The following is a 22,760-nucleotide window of genomic DNA, read 5'->3' as shown; positions in this document are numbered from 1 at the left end:
CACGTGCCTTAATTTCACACTCCATGCCTCGAAATGTTTCGCCCTGAGCAGAAGTACTACAGGTCCGTTGTCTAGGATATTTTCCTTTAAAGGCCTTCCCAGAGGGATGCAAAAAAGCACAGATTTTTATATAGACGTAGATAATCCCTTGTGAGATAAAAAACATTTCTAGGTCATAGCAGGGCGCTGATGTACACCCCAGGCCTGTCCTCTTCCCTAACTCCTGCCTCTACCAGAGGAAGGGGGATTTACCTCCCTTCCAAGCTCCCTAACTCGCCTGCTTCAGACTTTATCCAGCCGAAACTAATCCTTAAGTTTTAAGGACGCAGGCCTTACTATGTGACCGAGGATTTTACATCTCTCAGAGCTCCACTTTCTTCATTTGCCAAATGGGGATAGTAGTAATAATAATAATAGTCCCTACATCCTAGGATTATTGTGAGAACTGATAGAAAGAATGGGTGAGGAACGCTTAGCTCAGTGCCCCTGGCACACTTGATCAAGCTGGCTCTTGTTATTATTTTAAGGACAGTGGCCTCTAGAAGTGGTGGAGGAGGAGAAACTAGGCACATTTGCTGCTTTTGTCCTTCTAAGTGTCCTTGTAAGTCTTTTTCTGGCCCTGACTTTTTCTTGCCCTAGTGCTTGTATCAACAATGTTCTCTCCCAGGACCAAGCCAGGGAGGCTCTAACCCTGAGCAGCTGACGTTCTAGCCATGCTTCTGAGACTCACAACTCATTTTTTGGCCACTGAAATATTACGGACATCTAGGATGCCCTGGTCAAGTCAGTCATGACTGACCATTCTTTCAGCTCCTTCCTTCTCTCCCTTCCTGTTTTTATTTCTCACTGTCTTTTTACAACAACTATTTATTGAACACTTCTATATGCCTGGCACAGTCCTAGTGGTAGATAAACAGTAGTCGATAAAATAGACAATATTGCTATTCTTTTATGCTCTGGTGGGGGTAGAGGGGAGAGTAAATAGCAAACATGATTTATAGGACATGATAAGGGCTATGAAAGAAATAAGATGGAGATGGAGAGTAACCAGGGAGCCTGACTTAGATAGAATACCTTCTCTGAGGAGGTGACATCTAAACCCGGTGACTGTCCCTGTGGCATGAATTAAAACCTTGGCTTTATTCCAGGTGAGAAGTGCCGTTTGGTGTGCAGAGTGATGGCTTCTCTTTGCCTTTCTCTTCTAACAATAGGTGGCTTTAAGGCTTAGGGGACGTCAAACTCCTGATTTTTACCAGCAATTTATTTTGTCAAGTTAAAAAAATATTATGACCCTCACCTGCTCCTTTAAATAGCTATTCACTTACTGTGTACTAGGCACAGGCATTTTATATGTATTATTTATTCCTCCAGTAACCTAAGAAAGTAGGTTTTATTATCATCATTATCTCTGCAGTCAGATAAAGAAATCAGAACATAGAGAGGCTAAGTAGCTTGCCCCTGGCCACAGTGCCCAGCAGTGGTAGGGTTAGGGCTGGAATCCAGCGGAGTCTGACAGCAGAGCCTGTGCCTTCTGTCAGTAGACTAGGCTGCCCCCCTTCTTGTGAAGTCTTAACTCACTTGGTTCTCCTTTCCTTTGTAGTGGTGCCAGTGAAGAAGAAGACACATGAAGGCCTGCCATCCCCAGTGGAAAATCATCCCTTCCCCTTGTGTGTATGTGACGGCGTATATGTAATGGCTTCTGATTCCTGTGAAAGCTGCCCAGCAACAAACGTGCTTCCACCAGATGCCTCCCCAGATCCACAGCAGGCACATAGCTCTCCAAGGAATGACCAGTTTTACTCTTACTGACTGTGCTTCTCATTCTCTTGTCGTGATAGGTCAAGGAAAATGCCCCTTTGATCAACCAGGAGCAATTAAAGGGTCCTTCAGGTAAATCCCTCGATGGCTGCTTTGAACTTGCTCAGGAAAGCCAGCCCCTGTCATATTGTATACCCAAACAGTATCACTTCATTAAGAAGGATCTGGAATAATCTTGAAGGGCAGTCAGGATTTGTTTCCCTACCTGCTAATAAAACCACACTTTATTCATATTGAAGCATGGAATAAATGAGGGAAAAGTAGGGCCGAATCAACCCACATAGTTCGTCTCTAAAAGTCCATTTAATACATCTGTGAAAATGTGGTTTCATGAAATAATATGGACGGCTTGAAAACAGATAAAGAGTTAAAAGTTAGAAATATATAGAGATATTTTTAGTACATGAGGTTATCCAGGATTTCAGATTCATAATTCAGTGCTGTGGAAATGAAAAAAAAAAAAAAAGATTGAAGAGATAGAAAAGAAATGACTTTTTTTTTTTTCCAAAACAAAAAGACCAAAGAGATCTGATTAAAAGTTGAAATCGAAATCAGTATTTCTGAACTCAAACTGCCTAAGTTTCCAAAATAGTCACTAAAGGATCTGATGGAACCTGAATTATTTGAGTGGACTCTGAGGTTTTATGGGTCTTGTCACAGCATGAAAGTCTGGAATGTGTATTACAAATGGGAATTTTCAGTGTAGGTTTAGCTCCCCCTCCCCCAGCTTAGCCTAATTTGGCTTAAATGCAGTGTGGGGAGAATTCTTGGCCCCTGTGGTGTGTTGAATCGAGCTCCATCTCCTGGCAGATATACCTTCCTTTTACTCCAGCGGGGACCCCTCTTCCCCTGGCTCTCCCCACCTCCAGGTCATCTCCCACACGCTGGCTCTCTCCTCTTCAGTAACGTGAGCAGAGACTCACCGTGGTTGGACTCTGGTCTTTCCCCACTCCCAAAGCACATTTCCTTACGACCAAGTTTTTTACTCCTAAATAAGCAATGATGTACTAGGGAATACAAAACTGCAAACTAAAACACATGCGTCTTCTGAAACAGGAGTTTTACTTAACAAATGGTTTGGAGTCAGGGAATGACATTATTTTTAGATAAAACAAACACAATTATATTATGAAATAGAATGTTTGTATACATAAACAGTAAAGATAAAATAGGAGACTTCACAGAGAATTTTTATTAGCGAGTGGGGTGGTGTTCCCTCTCCTCTGCCTTTAGTGGTATTTTGGTGTTCGCTTCTGAGAAGTAGAAGTGGAACTACATCCAAGCAGCCTTAGGGTTTCTGTTGACTCAGGACCTAGACTTCTAGTGCCTCTGAGGCAGAAACAAAGGAGCTGCACTGAGGGGAGTTCCTCTTCCTGCCTGCCTGCCTGCCTATAATATACCTATCACAGAGCTTTAGGGCCAACCGATAGGTGTGTGCAGGATGGTTTTGAGGGAGAAACAATGCTTACTTACTATAGGAATCCTGTCTATATCACTGTTCAGTCCTGTGCATGCTATGAAATGATTGTTTCTTTGAGGCCAGGAAGCTACCAGGTGTATATGCTTCTGGGTTAGGATTACCCTTGCTCACTAAATATGTTGTTGGGACATTGGGGCTGAGAGTAGTTTGGGCTGTTTAAAAAAAAAAAAAAGTATTTTTCTCTCCAACTGGTGGCCAGCAAATGACTAAGACATTTTCGGTGCTTTACCTTTCTGCCCACAAAGACTGGCGATTTGGGCATACCACTAATTACAACCCCCAGCCACATCCAAAGAAACTACTCCTAAAGGAGGACCAGTGGCCATTCTTAAAAGAGTTTAAAAATCAGAATATTAAGAAGAATTTAGGATTTGGAAGCTTGTGTTGTCTTTCCCCAGGAAGTATTGTTTAATCTCCAAGTAGTAGCCTTATTTTAGCAGTGGACAGATCACTGGCTCCTCCGTACCTGATCATACGTTATTACTTTAAATCAGTATTCGGGAAACCCAGGCATTCATGCAATGGATATGAATGGAAATACAAACACATGCCAGCCTGTCTCAATAAATTATCATACTCTGTAATCCTCAAGGAAAGCACTTTTGCTTTTACTTAGAAAGGATTTCAGATTTGCTTTGTGGGCTCCTGCTGTTTTCAGCACCTGATAAAACTTTAACCAGGGAAGCATTAAACACAGCTCAGCAGCTTCTGCCCAGGCTCCTGAGTTCCTGCCGGCAGCATTTATCAGTGTAAGAACTAAGATGCTTCCTGCAGTGGCACCAGCTTCCTTAAAGCTGGAGCATGCTTCTCGGCCTTAAGCCCCAGCATGATGAGACTTCCCTCCTACCAGGTCAGTAAGAGTTGCTCACAACTGTGTCCTCACTGGCTGCAGGGTTTGCAGAAATCCCTAGGGAGAAGTCATCAAGGGAGGCAGGTAATGAATGTCTTCAGAATGAATTGGGTCCTCACAGCAATCCCTGGCTCCCTTCCAAAGGTTGGGTATCTGGAGGCTAAGAGGGGGTTTGTCCTTTGATTTGATTGTCATTAAATCCAGGACAATTCCAAGAATTGCTTGGAGTCTCTGCTCTGACAGCCTAGAAAGGGAAATGACTTAAAATATTGAGGACCAACTATGAGGACCCATTTCTCAGATGATAATACAGATTTGGAGGGCAAGAGTCACTTGCCTTGAGTTACACAGCTAGGAAGTATTGGAGCTAGGTTTTGTACCCGGCTCTTCCTAACTCTGTGTATGCCTAAAACAGAGAGAAAAAGGCTGCAGGCTCCTCCCCTGCAGTCTGACCATTCCACTCTATGGATTCTTTTTCAAAATTACATTTTATGGCTATAGTTGAGGCTCAGAAATGGCAGCAAGTTAGCCTTATTCTTCTACTTTAGCAGATACATTAAGTACATATTGCTAATTTGAGCCCGCCCCCAGGAGTTGGAGGACACCTTTCCTTTTTGGTGCTATCCCCCATAAATACAGTGTTTTTAGGCCTTCAGGAGTATGGAACTTCTCAGAAATAGTAGAAGTGAGGAGTGTTCTGCTCTCTAACTTTATTTGAAAATGTCAGCTGCTACACTGCTGCAGAAAAGGAAATCTTCATATTTTAGTAAACCTACACACACACACACACACACAGTTTAACAAGTGAGAGAAATTCAGAGCAGCCGCTGCTTCATTATCTCGCACACCACCGCAGAGGTTTCTGCCAGCCCTGATTACAGGTGTCACCAGATAATGGGGCTTAGTTGCTTGCTTACAAGATGCTAACAAGAAGAGCAACTCCTTGGCAAAGGTTGTCAGCTCCTAAAGCACTGAGCCAAGGTGACAGCCCTGAGGGAAATCGCACTCCAGCCCTACTCCAAGGTGTCTAATGATATGGGAAATTTGGACACCCAGAATTTTTGGTGACCTGAGAGTCTAACCACTCTAGTCAGGCCTGAGGGCACGGCTGCAGAATTCACGACCGATAGGAGTGGCAGGGCTTAGGAAGTCCTCTCCTCCACCTAGAAAATATTCTCTTGCCAATACCTGAAATGCCACACTCAGTAGCTGTTCAACACATGCTTTTCGATAAGAAAATTAGTTGCACGTTTACGGTGTGCCTAGCACAACTGGAATTTTCTGTTTAAAAAACAAATCTATCTCATTATGAATGGACTCAGCCCAGCCCTGAGAGAAAAGAAGGCCTGCAGGCCTGCAGGGGAGACTTCAGATCTCATTAATATTGCCTTACCCAACGGTGTTTCTGAAGCCCCACCACAGCCCGTTCCAAGAGCTGTAAGGCCCATGGGGACTGCCTAGTAAAACAGTAGCATTTGGAACCAAGAACACACAAGAACACGCGCTTGTTCGCGCCAGGGCAGGAAAATAAAAATAAATTAAGACACTAGTGGGTATACTGGTACAAAAAGTGCCGCAGAGCCCATGCTAGGCTTGATATGACCTTGAGGGGACAGTAGATTTATACTTAATGGGACTTAAACCTGACCAATCTTTCTACAGTGACAGGCCAGTGACAGTGACTGCGTGGATGGGGAGAACCAATGAACCCATTGTCCTCTGCCTGTTTTCCTGTGCACAGTCACATTCCCTCCTCAGTCACCTTCCTCTTTCACACTTTACATTAAACAAGGGAACACTCAGTCTTTCACGGGAATTACACATTTGAGTTAGTGTTTCAGTATATCATTTTCATACTGTAAGTTATTTTGTAAGAAAGATTTACTGCTCTCCCAGGATGTTTGGACTCAGTGCCCCTGTGCATTTGGAAATCAATAAACTATTACTGGAAATACCATTTGTCTGTCAGAGTTGTGCACAAAGGGCCCTGCTAGGTGTAAATATTCATGGTGATCTGCATTGTTAACTGTGATCATGCTGGAGATGATGGTGTTTTGGTTATGAGAGGTGGGACACTCATTTGCCCCTGACTTCTCTAGCATAGCTTAGGAGATCTCTGGGAGTTCCAAAAGGACAGACTTAAAGTCATTGTTATTTAAAGAAATGTTTTCTCCTCCAAGTGAAATGATCCATGCCTAGGTTAAATTTTCTGAGCAAAGTAGATTATAAAGTAAAGAATGCTTGGTCCTGAATGATGTTTTCAAATAACGTTAAAGCTTTACAATTTGGATTAGCCAGAGTGGTGGTCAAACTTTAATTTTTACCATATTTGCTAGGAAAAAAACCTTCATAGAGCAAATTACAGTTAGGCCAGCAAAATCATCTTTGGGGAACCTTAGAAGTACACATTTGATATAACTGATGAAGAGATAGAATTAAGTTCTAAATGAAGCAATTCTAGTCCAGTTTGTAATATCAGGAGCAGAGGATGCATTGAAATCAAGAGGCAAAATGTGAAAACTCAATATAGTAGATACTGTATGAATTAGAAGGTACAATTCCTACCTAAAGGCATTACAATTCAATTTTTAAAATCCATCCTTAAAACCCACCAGCAAGTGTCTGGAGGAGCTGCAGTTTATGAACCCTGCTGTAAAAAAATTTTTTAACAGATTTGTCTCCATCAAACCCCTTTCGTTAGCTAGAGGCTGTATGTGAACTTTGGAGAAATTGTTCAAGATAGGGTTCTAGAGGGAGTCAGTCACTCAAGGTCATGCGGTGAGCCACGCTGATAAAGCCAGGCCGGGAGACTCTTGTCCCCTGTAACAATCATTAGGCCCACTTCCTCCCTCCCCAGTTGCTAAGCACACTTCTGCCTGGTGGGATGGGATTGCCAAGCACTGTAGCACTTGGGAGTCTCGGTGTTTTAACAAACCACAATGTGTTTGGAGGTTTTCTTCCCTACTTCCTGGTGCCAGTGTCTCAATACCGCATCCCATTGCCTCAGCCCTTTTTCATTTCATTGTCTTTCCCTCTGAAAGCTACAACTCTTTATTTTGTTTCATTGATCTTTGCTTGGTCCAACTTACAGGTGGCCCCATTTCCTTTACACTCATAAAAGTGAAATTGCAGCTGGTCTAGAATATCTCCTGGCCTTAACAAGGCACCAGAGGTAAGTACACCCAGCAGAAAGTCAGGCTGCCAGTATTAACAAGAGAAGAAGGTGTCACAGAAAAGAAAACAAAACGAAAGGCGGCTTAAAGTCAATAACTGGCTGCATTGAGTATCTGTACTCGTTAAATATTAGAGTCTCCAGGTTAAATCATTCATTTTGTTAATAATAATAGCTACCGTTTAGTGAGGTCTTTTTCTGGGCCAGGCACTGTCCTAGTTGCCTTTTACGTTATTTAATTCTCACAGCACTAATATTATCATCCTCTATTGCTCAGGAATCAGAGTTAAATACGGTGCCCAAGGTCACACCCTAATAAATGGGAAGCTAGGATTTAAACCCAGGTCTAGCAGACTTTACACCCTGGCTCTAAAGCTCTCCTCTCCTAGCTGCACAGATTCCAGCTGATGCTGGTGAATAACCTTCACCCATCCACCCCCTCTCCGCAAGCACATACAGTATGGCCTTGGGGCGAAGGAGTTTGTCTTTTTTAGGCCTTGTTTTTTACAGTTTGCAAAGTACAGTGTACAGTGAGGGAAGGAGGGTTAAGGTGAGCAGTGAAATTCTCTTCTGACCTGAAACTGCACTTTTGGAAGGAGGAAGCTTTTAGACTTGCTTTATCTCCTTTATTCCAAGGCCATAAATAATGAAATCACCAGGAGAGGCAAAGCCATGGCTTCTTTTGCCATAGTCTTAGAATCCCAAAAGTCAGCCAACTGGCACTGAGCCTGTAATTTAATTAAACATGTTGAAGGCGTCTCCAACAGCTTGACAGTAGGCCAGCTTCATATTCTTGGAAAGGGACTGCAGAGGGAGCTTGTCTGTTTTATAGTTCATTTACTGAGTTGAACCCTCATGGCTGTAGCATACCATTTGCCTTATAAAAATGGCCCACAACCTTCATACCATTTTAGGGAGTCAGTCACAACTCATTTACCTACGGCTCAGTCAGCTTCACCTATCCCTATTTCTTAAACATGAAATCTGCACAAGTGGTTTGACAGTAATTGAGACAGAACTGGAAAAATCTGAAACCTCTGCTGGACCCATTCAAAACTAACTGAGAACTAAGAAGTGAGTAAACAAGACTTCTGACCAGTTGAAATAAATAGTATGAAGCAACCACATAAGAGAAAGGCCATCTGTCTACCCATAAAGCACCTACCCAGAACCTATTTATTCCTGTTTCACACATGTTTGCTGTCTGGTTTCCAAGCCTACAGCAGATTAAATTTAAGGGCACAAAACAGATTTCTAGAGGAAACTTAAGAAGGAGAAGGAGTTGACAGCAATAGAGAAGACAGAAAAAGTTTAAGTAGACTGAAGAGCTCAAAAAGCTCTGTTTTAGGGGGGCATTTAGTGCCCAAAATAGCTCTTTACACATCTCAGTTTCTAAACACCTCATATCATAGGACTGTGTAATTATACTCAAAGTGATGACCCTGAGCGTCACACCTAAAGAAACTAAGTTATGCTCAGGAGAAAGCAAGAATTTGCATATCAAACATTTTAGAAATATTTCTATCACGAAGGTAAAGAAAAATGAAACAAATTCCCCTTTTAGGGGTTAAAGGAATAAACCTTGGACTATCCAGAACATCTAGTTAAGACAAAACATCCCCCACCTGAGGTTTTATTGTTCCAGGAGCCTCTTGTGTTTAGAGAGTTTTTTCATAGCTTTGTAAGTGACTGTCATGCTACAGTGCTTTGCATATAATGGCATGAACAATGGAAGTGCCAAGTTTCCAATTGATGAATAAAACTAATAACCAGAATACAGGTCAAATCCTGTTACAACAAATACTGCTACTATAAAAATCACTTAAGCATCCCTGTTATCTCTCAGCCCCTGTCAATTCCCCATTTATTTCAAGCAATAGTCATTACAGCAAAATTGGGGTATAATAAGAAGAAACTGGACCCTCACCACAAGTTGGGTGTAACACAATTTAACCTGTAATACCAGGTTCTTTCTTGTATTTCTCCAGTTCTTTGCTGAAAGAAAAATAAATCTTATGTGGACATAATACCAGCCTGGGAAGCTGGTATTTAGTAGTTGTTGCTAGGAGAAGGAAGAATTCAGAAGCAAAGGACACATGGAGCTGTGTGGCAAACGCTCACTAGGGAATTTGGTCTCCAGGGCCACTTTTGACCTTAATCCACATTGGAGCCATCGACCACAGAGTCGCTTGCTTCTAATAGTGATGTAATACATATATTAAACCCTGGAATGAAAACATGATTCACTTCCCATGGGTCATTGAGCCCTTTGTGGCAATCTGGCCCTGATCCGATGACCCTGAGGTAAAGAAATTGAGAAACATGTGACTGGAACTATGCTTTATCGCAAGATGCACTGCTTTCAACACTGTTGATTGTGTATAGAAATGATGTAAGTTAATCAGCTGCATTCCGTTTGGTACACAGGCAAAGATTTTTCCCTGCCTATCCATGTGCTTGTGGTAATGATGAGTTTTGACATTTGCTATAATTTTCTCTTTTTTCTACTTTCTTGTTTTCTCTCTGTCTTTCTCTTTCTTTTACTTAAACACTTTTTATGACTACATTGCAACCAATATTTTGTAACACCCTTAGCAGCAGAAGGCGTTAAATCATAGTTCATGTCTGAACAGTACAATCAGCAATAGGAAAAGGAGTGGGGAGGGAGAGGGAAATTGTCCACCTTTTCCTGATGATAATGCCTGGCTCAGGCCCCAGATTCACATCATACTGTGAAGAAGTTCATAAATTCTGGGCACTGCTCAGCCTGAGGAGGCAGGCAATATCCCTTCATACCTCAGGGTGAGATGAATGGTCTGTTGAAGTCATGCCAGTACAGAATACGTTCACCTCTGCTTGCTTTCTCCCCCAAGCCAGAATGTAGTTGAACACTTACATGTCCCAGGCCAGAAGATCAGGGTATGAGGAGATTGAATACTTGGCTTGGCTCTTGAAAACATTGAGTCCAAGTGTAGTTCTCTGGCTTGAAGGTCGCCATTTGCTGCCTCACCATTTTTATTAGGACATCTGGAGATTGCAGGTGTTAATTGGAAGTAACTTTTCTGTATTTGGTTTCTCTCCACACATTCAGGCTTCTAGGACCTTTTGACCCAGTTGGATGGCTATATCCTAGTATCAGATTCAGCCTATTCCAAGTGGGAAGAACCATGATAGACAAGTAAGATTGCTCTTTGGCTTGGTGGTGGTGGTGGTGTTGACTCTGTCAGTGGGGTGATTATGGGTGGCCATGATGGTAAAGAAACCACTGATAACAATAAAAATGGGTATTTTCTCAGCACTTAAAAAACCAATTTCCATCTGCTAACAGGGGTTCTGATCTCTTTTCCCCAAACTCCTTTTTTCCCTAGAAGATACTGGCCTGTCTGATCAAAAAAGAGCATTCCTTCTGAGACCATACCTAGCCAACTTATGGCCAAACTATACTTGCCTGTTAATTTACTCAAAACTAGGTTGCCTTTTAAACCTCTTTCCCCACCTCTGGCATGAGGACAAGACATGTGGAGGAAGAATTAGGTCACCTGCGGGTCCACTGTTGCATCTGGTTAAGTGGTGTAAAGAAGCCAAGATTTCTAGAAGTGTCTGTGTTTTGTCGTTTCCGAGATGGTGAGGAAATCCGTCTGGAGTGTTTATGCCCCTCTTCATAGCCAAGCCATGGGCTTTCTTTTGTATCGTGCTACTGAGGTTAGTCACCGCCCTCAGAAGGGACAATTTCACGATGACTTACTTCCTAGTAATCACTGGAACAGTCTCACGAGGATGTGCACAGCTGCTGCGTTTCTTTGGGCCTGGCACGTTCTCAGATGGCAGACTTGCAGAACAAATGAGAGGCCTGGCCCGGTTCACAGGCAGAGTGATCCAGAGTTCAGGCTTCCCCTTGCCTTTTATCCTCCGCCCTCCTTCCTCTGTTCCCCCACCTCCTCTTCTTCTGGTCTCTCCATCTGGAAACCATGAGTCTCATGGATTCCAGGCACAAGTCTCAGATTTCAGATGTTTGGGAAATGTCTTTGCTTGGGTCATTCTTCAAGAGTAAGAGAATTCAATTTGGGAGGAGAAATAGCTGAGACCCTTCCTTGCACAGAAGAGAAAATAAATAAGGTGTGGTACATATCCATCCCCTTACGCACTCAGTTCCAAACCCACACACAATGTCTGATTTCAGAAACAATACTGAGATTCCCTCCTGGGAGGGAACAGAATGGAAAAAAACAAAATCTCCACTCCTAAAAACATACTTTTCTCCCTTCTGAGATATCAACATAACTGGCATCAGATAATAGGATGTAACTGATTTTGCGTGTGGTGTTGGGGAGGGTCTCTGGAGGATGGAACTAAGAGTGATGGAATGAAGTGAAAAGTAAAATGTAGCCTAAGTTGTTAGGGAGGAACTGTTAACGTTAAGAACCACTTAACCCCAGTGTTGCATCTCCAGGAAAAAGAACAATGTGTGGTCTTCTGTCCTTGGAAAATGGAATGAGCTTTCTCCTAATAAATAACTAGGTTTCAGAAGCAGACAGACTTGGTTCTAGTACTGGCTCTATCCTTAACTAACTCTGAGGAATTAAAGAAGCAGCTGGATCTATGGGGCTTAGTACAGTGCCCGACACATAGGAGGAACTTATAAGTGGTAGCTTATGACCACTGTGTATTGTGATGAGCATCACTCATCAAATTGGAGTTCTCTTGGGGCTGTAGATGGAGCCTGCCCTCATGTTGTCCCACACTGGCTTGTCTGCGCAGCCTCTAGCTCCTCCCCAAGGCTACTTCTTAGCCCTCTCTACCACACCCACCCAATTATGCTTTCATGTCAGTTATAAGGATCTCAAGTTATATGTATTTATTTGTTCATATGGTTACTGTCTGTACCTCTTTGAAGCTTGTATTGTTTGTTCACTGATGTATTAGCAATGTTGATGAAATTGCCTGACCCAAAATAGATGTTCAAAAATGTTTGTGGACTTGCTGACTGATATCTTGATAGCATTCGTGTCCAGAGTTACTCCAGGTATTAATTACATCTTGATGCAGAAAACTGGGAAACACCTTTAGCTACATCTGCCCCAGCATAAGTGACCAGAGCACTCAAAAGGTCTTTGAGTCACTTAGAGTAGAAGAGTAGGTCACTTACCTGCTCTTCCCAGAAGAGGGAAGAGAGTTAGGAAACCTAACTGCCATTCCTACTCTGCCACCAATAAGCTATGCAGCATTTGGCAGGTCAATTTCCCTCTCTAAATACTCATAAAATGAGGACTAGAATCCACTAGATTGGAGGATCTTTCTGCCTCTTCCAGATCTAACATTGTAAGATTTTAGCAAAGCAAGAAGTGACAGCGAGAACGGCAAGATGCTTCCTCTAAGAATCCCAGCTTCTCTTCCTCTGTGTGTGTGCACGTATGTGTACACATGTACATGCACACGTGCAAGCAGCAGTGGGGTTCAGGGGGCCGGGGGGACACGTGAACTGGGGCTGGCCAGGAGAGCTAGACTCATGTAGACTCTGTGGAGAGTGACATTTCCCCCAGTGCTTTGGGCTGAATATTCCAGTTATCCCCAAATTCCCGTGTTGAAATCCTAGTCCCCGATGTGATGGTGTTAGGAGGTGGGGCCTTTATGGAGTAATTAGGTCATGAGGGTGGAGCTCTCATGTGAGGACACAAGGAGAAGTCAGCAGTCTGCAGCCCACAAGAGGGCTGTCACCAGAACCTGACCAGGATTCAGACTTCCAGCCTGCAGAACTATGAGAAATAAACTCTTGTTGAAGAGCCATCCAGCTGATAGTATTTTGTTATAGCAGGCCAAGCAGACTGACACCAGATGTGCATAAGCCATGACCAAAGGTACCGTAGTCGAGTAAACGGGGAAGTGGAACAGTGGGCTGAACAAAGCTGAGCAGGTTTCTTCTGTGGGCCTTCTCAGACCTCTTAATGTGTTCAGTTGCACTGTGGAATTTCAGGAAGGGGTAGAGTACAGTTTTCTGGCGTTCCGTCTAAGAATTTTAGGCAACACTGATTTAGGGATGAGTCCAACTGACCTCATTTAACTGGTGAAAAAACTGAGGCCCAAAGAGATTAAATGATTTGCCTAAGGTCATACAGCTGTTGGGAAACCTGAGTTCTTGCCCAGATTTGGCCACTGTCTCCCAGAAGAGAAAGTCTGTTTATTGGCCCAAGAGCCTACATTAGAACATTCTAGGAAACACCCCAAGATTCCCTCTTTGATACTAAAGGGAAGCGTTGCATAGGCTGGAGTTCCTAGTCTCAGGCCTGCGCAGACATTAGCGTTCGGCACACTGCAGACTTCCTCCTCAGAGTGGCAACATCTGGAAGCAAGCTATGGTTCTCTCTCGCTTTCCCTTTCTCTCTCCTTCTCTGTGTGTGTGTATATACATAGTTTTCTCTCTCTCTGGTTCTCTCCCTCTCCCACACCCCAGTTCTCTTTTCCAGGCTGCATTCTGGGGTTACTTTTGTGACGAGTAAAGGCAGCACTGGCTGCTTGATTGAGACCTCTACCATAGCAGTACACCAGGCACCAGGGTGAAGGTGCTCAGTAAGCCTTGTGCGTTGGCCAGACCTTTTATTCCAGCTTAATGGTTACATCCATTTTCTGGACTAGGTAATTAAGGTGTAAGGTTATTAAAAAGGGTCACGCAGTTGTGTCTGGCCTCTGAAGGAGTTGACTGTGGACCATTCTCAAATGCCTTCCTTGGCACTTTAGCCTTGAACCTTCAGGTGCACTCGTGGGGGCATCAGTGTGGCAGGCAGCAGCACAGGGGTGGGAGATGCCAGTGAATGTGTGTGTGTGTGTGCGTGCGCGTGTGCGTGCACATGCACACGTGTGGCAACACCAGAAGGAGATGTGGGCACATCAGGAAGAATACCGGCTTGGCACCCCTCCAAACTGCTATTTTTTAAATATTAGGTCAACATTTATTTAGAGGAAAGGGTGGTAGGCACCTTTCTGTGAGTGTGGTGGGCAAGCAGTCGAGGCTATCCCTACCTGCATTCCACACTCATAGAGACAAAAGCCCTGACCCCCTTTTTTAGAAAAGACCATTTAGGGATCCTCTGTTGTTATTCCAACGTACTCTTTTGCGGTCTCACCCCATCCACTAACAAATGACTTCCAACTCCACACATTATCTCCCTGAAAGGACTTCTTAAAAGTACAATTTTGGGGCTTCCCTGGTGGCGCAGTGGTTGATAGTCCGCCTGCCGATGCAGGGGACACGGGTTCGTGCACCAGTCGGGGAGGATCCCACATGCCGCAGAGCGGCTGGGCCCGTGAGCCATGGCCGCTGAGCCTGCGCATCCGGAGCCTGTGCTCCGCGACGGGAGAGGCCACAACAGTGAGGGGCCCGCGTACTGCAAAAAAAATAAAGTACAATTTTCGACCTCATTACAATTCTAGTGAAGTTTTTACACCAGCCCTCACCCTCAACAGACTGGTCATATGTCATGTGTACATGTGTGTGTGTATCGTCAGGCTGGTGATTTAGTGATGACCCTGTTCCTTATATAGAAAGTGTGTGTGACACTCTCATGTGGTCACAGGCTCTCTCCTACTGAGTTCAGTGCCTTCCAAGTAAGGAAGAGACACAGGGCAGTATTTTCTTAGGAGATTATTATATCCACTGGAATGTAGCAAGAGCATTGAGCAATTGTAAGGAATAAATATCCCCACTTGCTGGAGCAGCTGTCTTTCCTCTGCCTCCTTCTTCTCACCCCTTTCCTTAGTCCCCTCTGACCCTTTCTCTCCCAGGGACAAAGGCATCGTCCAGAGGAGCTCATGGACACAAACACGCCTGGACAAAAGCTGTTGCCTGAATGGTCCCCAGTTGTCATCACGATGTTGCACACCTATGGAGAGATTCCGTTTCTAAGAATGCACAAAACCCATGGCCTTGAACTGGATTTACCCACCATCCCACTTCAGGTACTCTTAGCCTTACACAACAGAACACCAAGACAGCCAGGTAATGGAGGGAAAAAAAAATCAACCGATTGTTTGGCAGAGATTAAATGGAACAACTACTAGGTCAATTGAATTATGCATTTAAAAATGAGGTTTCAGGGGCTTCCCTGGTGGCGCAGTGGTTGAGAGTCTGCCTGCTGATGCAGGGGACACGGGTTCGTGCCCCGGTCCGGGAAGATCCCACATGCCGCGGAGCGTCTGGGCCCATGAACCATGGCCACTGAGCCTGCGCATCTGGAGCCTGTGCTCCGCAACGGGAGAGGCCACAACAGGGGGAGGCCACAACAGTGAGAGGCCCGCGTAATGCAAAAAAAAAAAAAAAAAAAGAGTTTCATAGGCACAGCTGGAAAGAAATCCTCTTGTGACCTTGAGCTTGAGGTCCTTGTACTAACACCAAACTCAAAGATTTGCTAATGAAGACTCAAGATGGTGACACTTCCAATAATATGCTTCCAACTGGATTCCATTCCCAGCAGTGGTTGCCAAGTTCACCTCACATTTTACCAAGTTCTCTCTTTCTAAAATAGAGGTAGGTTCTCTTTTGAGTAAAATAATGGGTCAGAATGCCTAGGTTTGGCATTTATTACGTTACTTTAAACAAGTAACTTACATGCCCTGTGTCTCTATTTCCTCATCTCTAAAATGAGGATAATAATAGAACCTACCATTCTGGATTGATGAGATGACCAATAAGATAATGTATGAAAAGTGCTTAGTATAACACCTGCCATATAGTAACCCCTCAAGAAATAAGATAGCTGTGATTGATATTAGCATTATTATAAATTGATTGATGAAGTACAAAAAAGCCTTTTAAAGGAAATTTGGTTTTATCCAATCTCATGTCTAGAAGTCTAACTGAAAGAAATATGACACATGTACAAAGATTTTTGCATAAGAATGTCCATATAGCATTGTATTTAATGGGAAAAATGTGGTAATGACCTAAGTATCCATCAATAGGAGACTAGCTAAGTATCTTAGAGTTCTTCCATGTAGAGGACTACTGTACAGAAAATCGAGGGTGGGTTTTGCACTGCCTGTTCAGCACAGCCAGCAATGCTTTTGAAAATCACCAAGGCCTCCATGTTTAGATTGGCAATTACAGCTTTCCTTCCTGCAATCACAGAATATTCTCTGGGATCTAATGAGATGATGATTTCGTTTTACTGGGAAGAGTGGATTTGCATCACTCAAGACAAACTGAAGAGGCACAAGCCTTGAAGAGGAAGGAATCAAGAGGCTTGGCTGAAAGATGCCCTGGTTCCTGGTGCAATCCCATCTTCTTCCTATGACCTTTAAGTCATGGGGCCACTAGGGCAGAGCAAATGAGTTAAGGACCTCACTTTTGGCCATTGGAAGCCCTCATCAGAGCTTTCTACCATGAGAGGAAGAAAAATTCATCTCCTAGGCCATGTTAAAATAGAAAAAGTGGAATGACCTTCCCCATCTCTTACTGCCCCCCAATCCCAATCCCCTGGTCTGCTCCCTGGGGTTCACCTGTTCCCTGTAGCAAAAACACTAGCTTGGGAGTTGAGCCAGGCACCTCAGCCACTTTGCCACTTTCCAACCTCTGCTCCTCCAAAATGAAATCCTCATTCCTGCTGTGTCTGATTTCTCCCAGCCAGGAGCACTAATCAAGATGCTCTTCCTCAAAACAAGAGCTGTCACTCTTCATCTGAGGTTCTTGTTTTGTTTGGGTTTTTTCTCTCTATCCCTGGACTGCTCTGTGCTTGCCTTCCCTAGACCCCACTTTCTTTGCAGGGGCAGCCTTCATTTTATTTCAGTTTAATGAAAGAAGAGGAGAGAGCACAGACCACAAGAAGGAAACACGTTGTAACTCCGGGCAGTCCTTATACCTGCAAACTCTACTTCCTATTATAGTGACCCCATTATACACATCCTTGAGCACTCCATTTTGACTGTAACCCTTCAGAGTTCTTCCTCCTTGCAAATGAGGCAGAATGAAAAAGCTGGAGAGAAAACCTCTGCCGCCTCTGGAGGTTATACTATGCAACAAGCAGTGAGTTTGAAAGCATGTTGAAAAACAAGTGCTACACTACATGCTGTTAGCAATGAAGAGCAAGCTGGCAGGACAGGCAGATTCAAGCTCCAAACTGCCCTGAAGGGAGGTTATTATCCCCGGCTGCCTCTTAAGAGCCATTGTAAGTCAAGTCTGATCTTAAGCTCCCATTCTGACACACTTTTTGATGAATATTGACACCTACAAAGAAAGTGAGGCAAGACTGAATTCTTGCCATCTCAGGTCTTGCCCCTGTAGCTAATTTCCCCCTTAATATGAATAGGAGGCTGTGTTTCCCCATGCAGTGCCAGACTAGGCCAGCAGGGGTCTGACATTAGTTGCTTTTCACCCACTGTGACTGACTCTTCATAGTGATGGCTATGTGAACTTGAAGCGAGGAGCGGACTGCCGTGGTTTAAGACAGCAGAACTCATAGGTATAAATAGTTCCTCCATTTCTGTAGTTAAGACTATAAACAGTTCAGCCCACATGGCACCGATTTTCCTTATCTACAATGACGTGCTTGGCTTAATCCAATTTTCATGTTTACCCAGAAAATACATTCTATAAGGGAGCTACCTTAATCCAGGAGCTTGGACCCTCCAGATTTCTGTCTGAAACAGTGCACCAATTGCTGTTCAGTCCCTAAGAAAGATGCCATGAGATCCTAAGGTGATGTTAACAAAAACGATGGTGTCTAAAAACGTAAAAGTCTTATAGACGCTATTGTAAAGAAAAGCATACGTTTAGTATTTCTGGATTGTTTTTTAAGGTTGGTATTTCAAACAATGAGTCTTTACATTTTCCTTGAATATATTTTTGTTGTGGATGAAAATTTGTTACAATACCTAAGGAAAGTATTGTGCTTTCCAGTTTTCAAAGCCCTTTCACACATTACCTCATCTGGTCCTTTATTACAAGAAAGAAGTTATTAGTCTCATTTTATAGCCAATGAAACTGAGGCTCAGAAAGGTAAAGAGAGTTGCCTGAAATCACACAGCTAGTAGTGGCAGAGCCGACAATTTTCCATGCCGATGCAGCAATTAAAGTCTGTGTATATTACAGAACTTTTACATGTGCAAACGTTTTTATAATGCAACCCTATTACGAATTGTACTTTTTTCAGCAATTAACCTAATTTTACTTATTAGCATCTATTTATATCTTGTTGCCATGCTGGAAAGTAATAATACTATAATTTCCTTAAATTATGGAATGCATGCTTTTCATGAAGTTGCACATTCCTTCCCTTCACATGTCCCTATCCTATGTTCTGCTCTTTGCTGAGATGGCAGGAAGTGGGAAGAATCCAGTCTCCAAGGATTCACAGATTCTCCCTATCTTCAACAGGCTACTTTCGTCAGAGAAGACCAAACTGTTTGTTAATCATCAAAACAACCCAAAGAGCCAGGTACTATTATTATTATTATTTTTCCGGATGAGGAAAAAAACACAGAGAGGCTATGAAGTGCCGGAGCTGAGATTTGTAGCCAGGTATCTTGGCCCACACCGGGTCCACAGTCACTGTGGGCCCAATACAAAAGCCTCCAGATGGCACAAAGAGGTACCAGGAAGGACTCCAGAATGTCCCCACAAGACACCAGGTGGTTGTCAAGACTAAATGAAAAGGGAATGTCACTATACCTTGGAGAAGAGGAGAGAAATGTTTTTTTTTTGAAGTTATGAAATATGGATTTAAAGGAACTTTACAGACAACATTATCATTTTAATGCTAACCACTCTGAGCTGCTCAGGCTCTCTCAGAATCTTACTTCCCTTTCTCCCCTGTTATTTAGAGGTTTAATGACCTCATGTACAATTAAGGACAGACACCTTGAGCCCAGTTATCTGTGACCACTGCAGCCTGAGAACCTACTTTGTGCGGAGCGTTTTGCAGCGTCTCTGAAATGCGTGCTTCAGGTGGTCTGTCTAACCAGAGTGCTGCATCAGCCCCCCTTCCCGCCCCTGCGCTGGGAATATGCCCCGCCTCCCAGCTTCAGGGGTGCGCCTGATTGGTCTAAGGGAAGTCCCACCCCCTCTGTCAGTGAGTGGTTCGGAATGAGCACATGACGTGCAGGGGCTTCTGGGAGACTTCCTCACCCCTAGGAGAAAGCCACGCAAAGACCCCAAGGCCCCATCTCTCTTCTTTCATACAATTTCTTGTATGAAAATTAATACACAGGAACCTCCATTTAAAATGGAGTCAGGAGGCCAGAAAGGGGAGCTCTCACGCCCTGCTACTCAAGGTCAATTGCATGGCCCACAGGAAGAAGAATACCTTGCACCCCCAAGCAGGATGTGCAACTACTGGACTATCCCCAGGGAAAAATTTCTCCTTGCTCAGCAACAACCTGGCCAATGAGAAACACCCCGGCTCAGTCAGTGAGAAGCCACTGCCACCCTGAACTTCTACCTTTCTCCAATGAACTTTCATTTAGAACAGCCCCTCCTAATTCCCTGCTTTTCCCCATAAAAGCAGGCTCCCTTCCTTTGTTCTCTGGGCATGCCTGTGGTTCACCATAGATTGCACGTCCCTGAATTGCAATTCTTTGCAAAATTTTGCTAAGAAAATAATTTGCTGTTTTAATAATTTTGGGTCAACAGGTGCCTGGGTGTGACACAGGCTCCCGAGGAGGAAGCCAACCTGGGGAGGCAAAGCAGAAGGCAAGGCAACTTGGGACAGACGCGCCATGACCTGTGCCCAAAATGTTCTAATTGACATAAGGCTCTAACCCTCACAGCAACCCCACTAGGGAAGCCTGGTTAAGGCCTTTCTGCAAATGAGGAAAACAAGGCCAAGGGAGGTACACAGAGGTGCCTTAAAATGAATCAGTGACAGAGCTGGAGTTGAACCCAACCTGGATCTGTCTGCCTCCAAAACCGGGGCCACACTTCCTCACCCCAATCTGTCACTTGTCCAGAAGGGGAAGAAGTTAGAGCAGCCCCTTTCTGTGCTTGTCAGACCAGGGACTCACCCGACCCAGGCATCCCTCCTTCCTTCCCACCCTTTAAGGGCAATTTCTTTGCTCAGGGTGGCCTGGGCCCTCCTCTCCCACCAAAGAAATTCTTTCCATGCTCCAAAGCCCACCTTTAGGTTAAATTCCTGTTCTGCCCTTGAAATACATTACATCTCCTCCAGCCCCTACCAAGCTCTCTCTCAGCTGAACTTCTGACCTTGTCATCTGTGCCCCCCAGTTTGGCAGTTCCCCAAGTTTGTGTCATTCTTTGGGTTTTGATGTATCAACATTTAAGACTCTTGAAGTTGGCCATCATCAGGTCTTCGTGGGACCTACCTCTGGCTTATATACACATCTCTATATCCTCAGGAATGAGGTCTGACATCAGGGGGGTACTTCTTTCCTGCCGTTTTCTCTCATTTGTTTCCCTTGTGCTCTGTGAGCCAGACTAGTTTACTAGCTTTCCAAGTGTACTTGTTTTCCCTCCTCTAGATCTTTGCTCAGGCCACTCCCCCTGCTTGGAATGCTCTCCATATCTTTATTTCTACCCAGTAATATGTTAATTTTTATGTCTTATCCCCTTTAATGAATTGAGGACTTGATGAGGGAAAGATCCTAGTCAATTTCAGCTTTCTTTATATCCTCACAGCACCTAGCTCAGGGCCCGGCCCACAGGAGACATTCAGTAAATGTTTGTGAAATGAATAAATGAATAACTTTTACTCAGATATGAGAAGACTGCATCTATGTATATTTTCAGGACCTAGGAAAAAACTCTTCTTTGGAATGGATCTCCCAAGGAGGTAGTATTTTACAGCCAGTGGGGGTCTTATACTTTTTAAAGCTATTTAAGTGACTATTGATCTCTCTCCTGTATTTTAAATAACACTTTAATTTTGATTCTTGCCCATAGGCAGTGTTGCAGAGTCTAACTTTTTTTTTTTTTTTTTTTACAATCAGTAACACTGATAAATTAAACCCAGAGCATGCACATGTGTGGTAACACCACTCACTGCACTAGAAAAGGTTCAGACAAGGCTTAAGCAGCCTCCCGCCTCCTGTATCTTCTGAGCTAAATTCAGCCAAAGACTGTCTGGGTTTGTTGTGGATGGGAGAGTCTCTGGTGGTTAATTGAAATCCACCGCCAAGACCTCGTTGCACTTAACAGATTTGACAACCTTTCCTGACCAGGTGTTAATAAGTAGGAAATGTAAGACACTGAAGTTTGCTTCACTCTCCCTGCCAACCAATAATGGAAGCTCGAGAATACTCAAAAGGCACAGAAAGATTTAACAAAACTTCCCACCACCTACTTCCCAACCCTGCCAGCTCCTGACTTATAATAATCACCTGAAATGATTTGATGTTTTAAGAAAGTCCTCCTGGAGAAGGAGAAACAGTGTTGCCTCATGGTAAAGGTACAGGCCCTGGAAGCAAACAGACCTGAGGTCAAGTGCAGACTCCACCACTTTCAACTAGGGGGGCAGCGGGGAGCGGTACTGCTATGGTATAATGTTTGTGTCCTCCCTGCTAAATTCGTATGTTGAAATCCTAACCCCTAAAGGTGATAGTATTGGCAGGTGGGGGGCTTTGGGAAGTGATTTGGTCATGAGGGTACAGCCCTCGCGAATTGGGTTAGTACTCATATAAAGGAGATCTCATGTATTTCCCTAGCCCCTTCCATCATGTGAGGATACAATGAGAAATCTGTGACCCAGAAGAGGGCCCTCATCCACCATGTCAGCACCCTGATCTCAGACTTCCAGCCTCCAGAACTCTGGGCAATACATTTCTGCTGTTCATCAGCTTCCCAGTCTGTGGTATTTTGTCATAGCAGCCTGAAGGGACTGTAGCAGGCATTGAGCAGGCTCCTGAGCATCTCAGAGCCTCAGTTTCCTCATCTGCGAAAACCTCCCTCCCAAGGGTTTGGACGGAAGTTATAAATGTAAAGGTGCTCCATAAACAGTAGTTCCTACTGGAATCTCATCTTGCAAACAGACTGAATACAGGGCCGCCGTCTCTCCTCTCTCCTGCCCCACTCCCAGATGGAAAAGCAACACGGAGAACTTGTCCCTATATTCGAGGCTCTTTCTCTTTCCTCCTGCAGGTGTTCACTGCCTGTCACACTGCACATGCCCCAGTGGCTCTCACTGTCCTCACTCGGGGCACTGCAGAGGAGCAGTTCAGTGTGGAGACAGATGGTGAGGGTTTGAACTGTGGCTCCATCTGGGATGTCTGATCTTTCTGGCTTGCCGTGAATTGTCCCAGTTTTAGCACTGAAAATCCCACATCCCAGGGAACCTTTCAGTCCCAGGCAAAGCAGGGCATTTGGTCATCTTCACTAGACTCCTTAGTGGGCAGTGAACCTGGCTAACATTACCTCTCCGTGCCACGGGGATTTGAACAATTCTGCAGTCACCCTTGGTGATTGGAAGGAACGAAGTGAGTGCCTGGAGCATCCTGTCCCAGAA

The 22,760-nt window shown here is 44.1% G+C and overlaps 1 protein-coding gene across 3 annotated transcripts in view; it reads left to right on the top strand.

Annotated features, from left to right (window-relative positions):
• Positions 1–3,477, top strand: part of TRIM44 (tripartite motif containing 44) — a 110,723-nt gene extending 107,246 nt beyond the window's left edge. For all 3 annotated transcript variants that reach the window (XM_030864693.2, XM_060303358.1, XM_030864691.2), the window contains one exon: positions 1,601–3,477. In XM_030864693.2, the coding sequence (XP_030720553.1) occupies positions 1,601–1,628 (28 nt within the window). In that variant the 3' untranslated portion in view covers positions 1,629–3,477. The remainder of the gene's footprint in view (positions 1–1,600) is intronic.
• The last annotated feature ends 19,283 nt before the right edge of the window (positions 3,478–22,760 follow it).

The sequence above is a fragment of the Globicephala melas genome, chromosome 8, assembly GCF_963455315.2.
Source record: "Globicephala melas chromosome 8, mGloMel1.2, whole genome shotgun sequence".
Taxonomy (NCBI): Eukaryota; Metazoa; Chordata; class Mammalia; order Artiodactyla; family Delphinidae; genus Globicephala; species Globicephala melas.
Note: the sequence above shows the minus strand (reverse complement) of the source record. Positions and strands in the feature narration are given on the sequence as shown.